The 11065-nt window shown below is 37.9% G+C and overlaps 1 protein-coding gene across 1 annotated transcript; it reads left to right on the plus strand.

Moving 5' to 3' along the window:
* Positions 1–219: 219 nt before the first annotated feature.
* LOC125393281 (olfactory receptor 4A47-like) lies at positions 220–1149 on the plus strand. Its single transcript, XM_048423652.3, is given in 3 exon segments — positions 220–669; positions 671–1115; positions 1118–1149. Coding segments are annotated over 3 exon segments (927 nt in total).
* The last annotated feature ends 9916 nt before the right edge of the window (positions 1150–11065 follow it).

Here is an 11065-nt window from a genome sequence, read left to right on the forward strand (position 1 = left end):
CCACCATTGCATATCAAATCACTTAGGTCAAGGAACCTTGCTTTGAATGACTTGGAAATCAACATATTTATAACAGGGATCTTTATACAAACACATGTGGTATATATTTACTTAAATAGATGAATAAGGGAACACTGATTTTATCATACTCTAAAGATATTTTCTTTGTTTTGTAGGTAAAAATTTTCTCATATGAAATCAGAACCAATAAAAGAGTAAATGGAACCAAAGAACAATGTAACCTACTTTGTCCTCTTGGGCCTCTCAGAGAATCCAAAGGTGCAGAAAGGACTTTTTGTTCTGTTCTTGCTCTCCTACATTTTGACCATGGTGGGAAATGTGCTCATTGTTATGACTGTAACTATTAGTAACAGCCTGGGCTCACCAATGTATTTCTTCCTTGCTAGCTTGTCATTTGTGGATATCATTTATTCATCAGCCATTTCTCCCAAATTAATTTCAGATTTGTTCTTTGGTCAAAATGCAATATCTTTTACATTTTGTATGACTCAGCTCTTCACAGAACACTTTTTTGGTGGCTCAGAGGTCTTTCTTCTGTTGGCGATGGCCTATGATCGTTATGTGGCCATCTGTAAGCCCTTGCATTATTCGACTATCATGAAGCAATGGGTTTGTGTTGTGCTGTTGATATTATCTTGGATTGGAGGATTTTTTTCACTCAGTAATTCAGCTCAGTACTATTTATGGACTTCCATTCTGTGGTCCTAATGTCATTGATCATTTTATGTGTGACATGTACCCATTATTAAAGCTTGTTTGTATTGATACTTATGTAATTGGCCTCCTAGTGATGGCCAATGGAGGTCTGATCTGCACGATTGTGTTTCTGCTTTTACTCATCTCTTACACTGTCATCCTGTACTCTCTAAGGAACCTTAGTCAGGAAGGGAGGTGGAAAGCTCTCTCCACCTGTGGTTCTCACATCATTGTGGTTGTCTCCTTTTTTGTTCCCTGCATTTTCATGTATGCATGGCCTGCTAAAACTTTCCCCATTGATAAAATGTTGAGCTTGTTTTATACAGTCATCACCCCCATGATGAACCCCTTGATATACACTCTGAGGAACTCAGAGATGACAAGTGCTATGAAGAAGATTTGAGAAGAAAAGTTATTTTGGGACAGAAATAAGTGAGTCTTCTTCAAGGAAGAATGTCATTTCACTGTGATGTTGTTTCCTTATGATGTATATCTTCTGAATTCTGATGTTAACTTCCTTTATTTATAAAGCATTGCTTAAAACACAAGTGAATTAAAATGGTTTTGCTCTTAATAAATTTCCATGCTATAATATAACTTTCATAACATCTTGTTTATTATCATACCTTGACAGGCATAATGCATATATAGTAGGGCACCAATGAATAAGAAGTAATGAATTAGTAAGTGAACTCTTTATGGCATTGCACTGATTTTATCTGCATTTATAGTTTACACTGTCATATTTTGTTTAATTTTTAGTTTACTTTTTACATTGATTTATTTTTATGGTAGTTAAATATTTAAATACTATTAGACTCTTGCCATTATTTGATTTCACTTACATTATATATAGAATTTTGGGTGTCATAATTTTAGAAAATGAAAATAGAGAGTTTAATAGAAAAAGTTAGTAGAGATAAAACCTACAAAAGTGTTAAGAATGTAAAATCAGTTTACCTACCATGATGTATGTGGGCCTTCTGTCTATGTGTTATTTTTATTGGTTAATAAAGAGACTGCCTTGGTCCTTTGATAGGACAGAAAATTAGGTAGGCAGAGTAAACAGAACAGAATGCTGGGAAGAGGGCAGTGAGGCAGATGCCATGGAGCCAGCCACCAGGTCAGACATGCTGAATCTTTTCCGGTAAGCCACCACCTCGTGGTGCTACACAGATTATTAGAAATGGGTTAATTAAGATGTGAGAGTTAGTCAGTAACTAACTCTCTAGAGATAATGGGCCGGGCAGTGTTTAAATGAACACAATTTGTGTGTTATTATTTCCAGGGCTAAGCTAGCCATGTGGGAGCCATGCGGAACGAGAAGCAGGCCTGCCCGCAGCTCCCTACTACACTATCAGTCACCTGGATGCCTCCACTCACAGACTGTACTGTGTTTAAAGATTCCCCAAGAATGCTCATCATTCATGAAAAGGGTGAGCCTGGAGTACACAAGCTAAGTGAAAAGCCAGAAATAGGAAGACAAATAATGCAAAAAGTTATTTCTATGTGGAATATAAAAGTCATACTTACAGGAGCAGAAACAAATAATGGATGTCATGGACTGATTACACAGAATATGTTGGGAATATGGATGCTTATTATGAAAGACTAATAATTTCCAGGGTCTAAAGTATACACAGCATATACAGTTGATCCTAATTTATTGCATACTTGAAATTTTTTTCCGTTAGACTTGTTTATTCAAGTATCCGAAAACACTCTTTCCACTTCCTCCCCTCCCAATACCCTCCCGCTCACCCCACTCTCCCCACTCCCTCTCCTCTTCCCTCACCATTCCCAAGAGCAGTCAGGGTTTCCTGCCCTGTGGGAAATTCAAGTTCCTTCCCCCTCCCTCCAGGTCCAGGAAGGTGAGCATCCTGGACAGTCCAGGATCCCATAAAGCCAGTCCATGCAGACGAAACAAGACCCAGTGCCATTGTCAATGGCTTCTCAGTCTTCATTTGGACCTTGGGGGCTCAGTCAGCCCCCATGTCAGCCACATTCAGAGAGTCCGGTTTGATCACATACTCGTTCAGTCCCAGTCCAGCTGGCCTTGGTGAGCTCTCATTCGATCAGTCCCCTTGTATCAGTGTCAGAATAGCTAAACTCAAAAACACCAATGATACCCTATGCTGGAGAGGATGTGGAGTGAGGGGAACACTCATCCATTGTTGGTGGGAATGCAAACTTGTGCAGCCACTGTGGAAATCAGTGTGGCAGTTTCTCAGGAAACTGGGAGTCAACCTCCCTCAGGACCCAGCAATTCCACTCTTGGGAATATACCCAAGAGATGCCCTATCATACTACAAAAGTATTTGTTCAACTTTGTTCATAGCTGCATTATTTGTAATAGCCAGAACATGGAAACAACCTAGGTGCCCCTCAATAGAAGCATACTTGAAATTTTGTAAGAAGGAAGATCTTAAATGTTCTTATAACAATAAAACTAAGGAAAAATTTTACCGCATAAGGGGATGGACGTGTTGATCAACTTAATTGTGGTAAATTTTATATACTGCACATGAACTGCTCACCTCTTTAACATCTCACCCTCTCATATGTTTTAAATCTCTCAGCCACACACACTGCTACACTTCTGACCAGTTGAAATGCTGAATAGTTTATTTGAATGGCTTTTGTTGTTAATTTTCTCTTTAGAAATATTGTTTATAATTGTTTGTTTACATTTAAAGGGAGTTATGCTATAGAGATTTGCATTGGTATGAATCTTGATTTATTGTTACAAATTTAAGGTTAATTTTTTTATATGTACATGTATTTCTGATCTTGATAAGGTCTTGTGTTTTTGTAGCTCATTTAAAAATCTAGTGTATAAGTAAGAAAAATAAGTTAATTGATACTTATCTATAATAGTTAAGCTTGTAGTCATGTTAGTTATATTTTCTAGATGTACAGAGATATATTTCAGTTAGATAGGTATTCTTCAAATCTTTCAGAGACCATCAGAAATGTCATTTTAATGTAATTTTAATATGACATTTAAAATGTTTTAATAACTTAGGATTTTTCAGGACAGTGAGAAGTGTCTGCTCCCAGCAGCACCAATTACTTCGAGAAGAAGGTGGGCATCGAAGAGACTCCTTAGCCATTTTTTCAAGAAACTGCTCTTGCCTGGACTGCTTAACTGAACTTGCAGAACCCACAGAGGGATGAATGCTAAACTTGCTTAAAAGTGAAATGATCCTTTAGGGTTCCTGCTTCGTGAAAGAGTCTGCTAGACATTTGGCAGAACACAGAAAAATGTGATGGAAAAACTGCCAGTATAGGTGGGACTGTCTTTGAAATTTCCTGCTTTGTGAAAAAGTCTGCTGGATACCATGGATTTCCCAATGGTACAGAAGAACTTTGGGATACTGTCCAGGTAGTGAGATGTCTTTGTTAATTCTAGAATTTTGCAAGTTTCCCTCAATATACTTCCTGTTTATTTAGGTAAAATATCCTTCTGGAGTCTTTGATGGAGTTGAAGAATTTATGGGTATAGTTATAGTTTTCCTTAGTTATGATGGAAGATAAAGTAGATATAAATATTGTAACTGAAATTCTTATTTGATACTTGTTGTGTTGTATACAATTTTACTATGTTAAAATTAAAGCCTTTCCTTTTTATTTAAACAGAAAAGGGGAGGTGATGTGGGAGTCCCCTCTGTGTGCTGCAATTACCATTAATGAATAAACTGCATTGGTCTGCTGATAGGGCAAAACTTAGGTAGGCAGGGAGGACTGGACTGAATGCTGGGAGAAAGGAGGACAGAGTCAGAGAGAAGCAATAGAGCTGCCTACAGAGTCAGACATGCTGCAACTTTGCTGGTAAGCCACTTCCATGTGGTGATACAGAGATTAATAGAAATGGGTTAACTTAAAATGTAAGATTTAGCCAATAAAAAGTTAGAAGTAATGGACTAAGCAATGTTTTAATGAATACAGTTTCTATGTGGTTATTTCGGAGCTAAGCTAGCCAGGTGGTCTCCCTGAAGCACGTACTCCAAAACTACAAGGAGTAAAATTGTAGTAGACATCAGTTTACCTGTATTGGAGCATCCAGAGCTTCAATTTGCTTTTTAACCTTCAGTTGGTATTTGCGTAGAAAAGTTTCTAATAGGTTCTTCTGGCAGGGAATAGCAGGCTATGCAGCTGATTTGCAATGAGCTGTTGTAAGTGCTGAAATATATGGTCAGAAATGCTAGGCAGTTGCAGGAGACTATGGCCATGGAGACATTCATTATGCCGTCACATTGCTCACCTTACTCAATACAAATATGAACACACCCTTAACTGATTTTAGTCTCTTAACATTGGAATTTTAATTCTGTCATTAATGAAGGCTCACATGAAGAGGGGAACATTCTGCTAATAAATGATCCAGAGACTTTATGGGTACTGCCTTGGATGTTACTGGGAGACCCAATCTCACAGCAAATGAACCATCTATCAGGCCTCAACCCTACACAAAGAACTACAGGCAACTACGGAATGCTGAGAGTGGGAGAAGTAGTCTTTTGGAGGAAACAGCATAACAATTGCTTATCCAACATTGAGTGCTCTATTCTGAAAACATACATAAAATAAACATGAAATGAGAACTTTATATTTAAAAATATGTAAGTATATACACATCCACATATGCGTATAACAAACATTAATGGAAAAAAGGCCATGAATTTGAAAGGGGTAAAGAAAGGATATATGGCAGAGTTTGGAGGGAGGAAAGAGAAGGATGAGGGAAGATGTAATTATATTATAATCTCAAAAATAAAAAGAATACTTAAACAATAACCCTGGGGAAATAAAGAGACATTTTAGTGTTTTACTATTAAATATGATACTGCTTTGAGTTTAAGATTTATACTTTCATATTGTATTAAAATTATTCCTTTTCTCTTAAAAGACAATACAGTTCAAAGAATATGATGTTTTCTGTGAAACTTAAGCATACTTTAAGGACATAACTTATCAACTGTAAATATTTCTCCCCATCATGCAAATTAATTATCACTTACACTTTCAGTGGGACAAACTGTTGCCAGCTTGTAAGTGGGATCATTAATGGCACTGGTCATTCCAAGTCTGTGAATGTGAGCACAAGGGAAATAGAATCAGAGCACTGCTTTTTGCCATTGATCCAGGTTATTAATTTCAGTCTCATTGTCTTAATGAATAGCCTCACCCAATTCCATTGTTTACAGGCTAACTGGTGTGTGCATTTAAAAAAGAAAGTCAAGAGAAAAAGAATATACATGAAATTAAAAGGCATGCATGCTGCAGGAGCTCCTTCTGCTCCTTCAGCCAATAGCCACTGAGATACCAGCCCATTGGGGCCTGATCTCTCTCTCTTTAAAAAAGCAGTGGCTGTCCTTCACTCTCTCTCTGGCTTCTGGCTCTGCTTCCGACTTCTGGCTCCGCTTCCGGCTCTTAGACTCCTTTCCTAATTGCAGAGAGGGTCTGTTGTCTGGGATGGTAATCTGTAAGTTTTTCCCCTTTGAATAAATAACCATTCTATTAATCATAATTCCAAGCTGGTGTGGGATTGTTTGTGACTTACGCCTTCATCTGGCACCCAACTTTGGTTGTCGAACCCCCATCCCCCCCACTCAGCTGCCTGCTGCCAACTTGGCTAGGCACGAGCCCTCCCTCAGCTGCGGCCTGTGCCCTGTGTGTGGAGCCAGCAGTTCAATTAAACCCCATGCTTCCTGAGCTCCACAGGCTTGGGACAGTCTCTGCCTGCCTGGTTTGCTCTTTTCTGAGTTGTTTTTAAATTTCCCTTGTAAGTGCAGTGCTTGAGTGGCATGAATCAGAATGAAAGCAGTTGCCAAGAGCTGCAACCCCTCAGGGCAACTCTGTCATGTGGAGGCATATGCGACTTCTGGGTTGCTCTGGATTCTGGGTTTTTGATTCTCTGTATGGAATTGATTTAATTACATTTTCTTTGTTGAGCAACTTATATTTCCTAGTTTTTAACAAATACTAAGGCAGACACTGAAACAGGACCTCGTTTCTGTCACCTTTGCAGTGGTTCTAGTTGCGACTTGACAACAGCACCACCTACGAGATAATTGGTAATATGGCAGTTTTTGTTTCCAATGCCAATTTTACTGTTTTCTTTATTAATACAATAGTTTATGTCATGCAAGGTTTATATGACTATGGGATACATTAATTTACTTGTTAATAGGTTTCAGTTGTCTTTTCAATATTTTATCATTAAGGAAGACATTATTTTTAAAGACTAATAATGAAAAACTAGTTGAAAGAATTAAAATTATTGAAAATCAGGGGTTATCTCAACAAGTGGATACTATGATAGACAAAATTGACTCCATATCCAAGGGTACTAGGAAGTTACCTGAAAGGGTTCAGGCTGTTGAATTTGACATTCAGACATTACCACAAAGTTTTGATAAGGTAACAGATAGAATGTACCTCCAGAATGGGAACCAAAAAACTGATACCTTAGTGAAATTACTAGAAACACAGATAGGTCAGGAGATTCAGAATTTAAGAGAGACAATGATAAAAAGATTAGAAATGATTGAAGAAATTATTGGATCTGGTGAACAGAGTAAGAAGGCACAAGGACAGAATACAATGCCACCACCAGCTGTTAGAACTGGCTTACTCAGGGTTCTAATGACATACCCTGTAATTTATTCTGACAAAGTGTCAACTTCTAAAGGCTCAAAGGGAGTTAAAGAAGCTAGATGGACGCCAATAATAATAAAAGAAATTAAGCAAACTGTCATTAATTATGGCTTGCACTCTGCCTTTCTTAAGGAAATGATAAGGACTTGGGCTTCTAATGTCAGAGCTACTCCCCATGATTTCTCTCAGCTAGTGTCTGCAGTTTTAGATGATGGACCTTCCTTGATGTTTGGAATTTATTTCAGAGAAGAATCCAAACAAATGGAACAACAAGGAAGAGCAAAAGGTGTGGAGGTTTCCCAAAAGCAAATTCTTGGTGTAGGAACATATGCTGATCCACAGGTCAAAGCTCTTTATGATGAAGAAGTGCTGTCCTTATGCCACAAAGCAGCCTTGAATGCTTTGAAAAGAATACAAGATCCACCAAAAAGGGTCAAATCATATACCAGGGTTAGGCAGGGACAGAGAGAAACCTTTACTGACTTTGTGGAAAGATTAATTAAGGCTCTGGACATAGGGGTAACAAACCCAGAAGCTAGATGAATACTTCTTGAATCTCTAGCTTTTGAAAATGCAAATACAAAATGCAAAAAGATAATTGGGCCTTTAAGGTCTAGATCAGCACCTAAGGAAGAATGGATACAGCATACAATGAATGTTGAGACGTTTAGCTATAATGATGAATCCTGGGTAGGAGAAGCTATTTCCTAAGCTATGAGGAGACATCAAACTACCAGGTGTTTTAATTGTGGTAAATTAGGACATCTGAAAAGGGATTGCAGGCAAAGAAATTCTAGGAATAATATCTCCTCTGGGAATGACAAAAGTAGGAGACCTCAGCCTTGAGGTATATGTAGGAGATGTGGTAAAGGCTGACATTGGTCCAACAAATGCAGGTCAACAACAGACAGACAAGGCAACCCGATACCATTGGGAAACCCCTTGAGTGGCCTCTCACAGACCCCCAAGCCGAAAGTGGCCCAGTCATTCCCAGTTACAGTGGAAAATGTGTCTCACCAAGAAAATTGAAAACTCCAATGTCTGCCATAAAAGGTAATACTGGTCTAAATGATGAATTACATGTGGAGAATGAGTCAAAAAATTCAGTAGGACAGAGTAAACTTATATTTTGGCAGACTTCTATTAATGATCAAAGACCAAAGCTAAGAGTCTGTATAATCGGCATTTTTATTGAAGGCTTATTAGAAACAGGTGCAGATGTAAGTATCATTACTCCAGAATCTTGGCATCTGAATTGGCCTCTTCAAGAGGTAGATGTTCAGTTCCTGGGAATTGGAACCCTAACTCATGTAAAACAAAGCACAAGATGGGTGGAATGCATAGGGCCTGAAGGGCAAATAGGAAGACTAAGGCCATATATAGCCAATATTACAATAAATTTATGGGGCTGTGACCTGCTACAGCAATGGAATACCCAGATTAACATTCCTGTAGTTCCAGGAACTCACAATTATGGGAAGGATATAATGAAGTATTATGGGAAAAAGTCACCAGCCATTCAAGCTGTACAAGAACATACAGCCAATAGCAAACCTTTAGAGGTACCAACAGCCCTACCTTTAAAATGGCTAACTGAGAAGCCAATATGGATCAAGCAGTGGCCTCTACCTGAAGATAAATTACAGGCTTTGGAACAGCTAGTACAAGAGCAACTAGATGCTAACCATATTGAAGAATCAACCAGCCCTTGGAATTCTCCTGTGTTTGTTGTAAGAAAGAAATCTGGTAAATAGAGAATGGTGACAGATCTAAGAGCTGTCAACAAGGTAATTCAACCTATGGGTCTGCTACAATCTGGAATTCCTTTGCCTTCTCTATTACCAAGAGGATGGCCTCTTATAGTTATTGATTTGAAAGATTGTTTTTTTACTATACATTTGCAAGAAAAGGATAGAGAAAAATTTGCCTTCACAGTGCCTACTTAGAATAATTCTCAGCCTACTAGGAGATATCAATGGACTGTCCTCCCACAGGGGATGCTCAATAGTCCCACATTGTGCCAATATTTTGTTAATAAGCCATTGGAAATAATTTGTAAGCGATTTCCCAAGTCCATAATTTATCATTATATGGATGACATTTTATTATCTGATTCAAATAAAGATACTTTGGAAAATATGTTTGAAGAAGTAAAGAAAGTCTTGCCTAGGTGGGGATTATAAATTGCCCCTGAAAAGATTCAAAGAGGAGATTCCATTAATTACCTAGGTTACAGAATAGGGTTAGAGATAATTCGAACGCAAAAGGCACAAATTAGGAGAGACCGGTTATGGACTCTTAATGACTTTCAAAGATTGTTAGGAGATATTTCCAGTCTATGACAAGCTGTTGGGATAACACCTGATCTAATAGTTCATTTAAACAAAACCTTAGATGGTGATAAAGATTTGAATAGTCCCAGAAAATTGACAGTTGAAGCAGAAAAGGAACTGACAATGATTGAAGAACAATTACAGGAGGCACATGTGGATAGGGTGAACCCAAATCTTAGTTCCATCCTAGTCATACTGCCTTCCAGAATTTCTCCTACAGGAATTTTAATGCAGAGGGAAGATATTATTTTAGAGTGGATATTTATACCTCATAAACCAAGTAAAAAATTAAAAACTTATGTAGAAAAAGTCTCTGAATTAATTATAAAAGGTAAACTGAGACTTCGTCAACTAGCAGGTATAGACCCAGCAGAAATTATAGTGCCTTTTACTACTGAGTAATTAAAAAAGTTGTGGGAAGATAATGAACCATGGCAAAGAGCTTGAGTTAAATTTTTGGGAGAAATAAACAGCAACAATCCCAAAAGTAATAGACTTAACCTCATAAAGAGAACTTCTTGGATTCTTCCTAGAATTGTATGTGATGCTCCAATAACTGGAGCCTGAACATTTTATACCGATGCACATAAATCAGGAAAAGTAGGTTATAAATCAAAAGAATTGAGTAAGGTGGAACAAAGCCCTTATAATTCTGTCCAGAAGGCAGAATTATATGCCGTTCTTATGGTGCTAAGGGATTTTAAAGAACCTCTTGAGGGTACCAGAAAATGGAAAGTCCTCCCCTGCTCTTGGATTGGGAGAATCAACATAGTAAAAATGGCAATTCTACCAAAAGCAATCTATAGATTCAATGCAATCCCCATCAAAATCTCATCAAACTTCTTCACAGACCTTGAGAGAAAATAATCAAGTTTATATGGAAAAACAAAAAACCCAGGATAGCCAAAACAATCTTATACAATAAAGGAACTTCTGGAGGCATTACCATCCCTGACTTCAAACTCTATTACAGAGAGACAGTATTGAAAACAGCTTGGTATTGGACTAACAACAGAGAAGTCGACCTATGGAATTGAATAGAAGACCCGGGTATTAACCCACAAACTTATGAACACCTGATTTTCGACAAGGGAGCTAAAGGTATACAATGGAATAAGGAAAGCATCTTTGACAAATGGTGCTGGCATAACTGGATGTCAACCTGTAGAAGAATGAAAGTAGATCCATATCTATCACCATGCACAAAACTCAGATCCAAATGGATTAAAGACGTCAACATTAATCTGACCACTTTGAACCTGATAGAAGAGAAAGTGGGAAGTAGTCTACAAGATATAGGCACAGGAGGCCACTTCCTAAGCAGAACCTCAGTAGCACAGACAATAAGAGAATCA

The sequence above is a fragment of the Myodes glareolus genome, chromosome 2 (assembly GCF_982192425.1).
Source record: "Myodes glareolus chromosome 2, mMyoGla1.1, whole genome shotgun sequence".
Lineage (NCBI taxonomy): Eukaryota > Metazoa > Chordata > Mammalia > Rodentia > Cricetidae > Myodes > Myodes glareolus.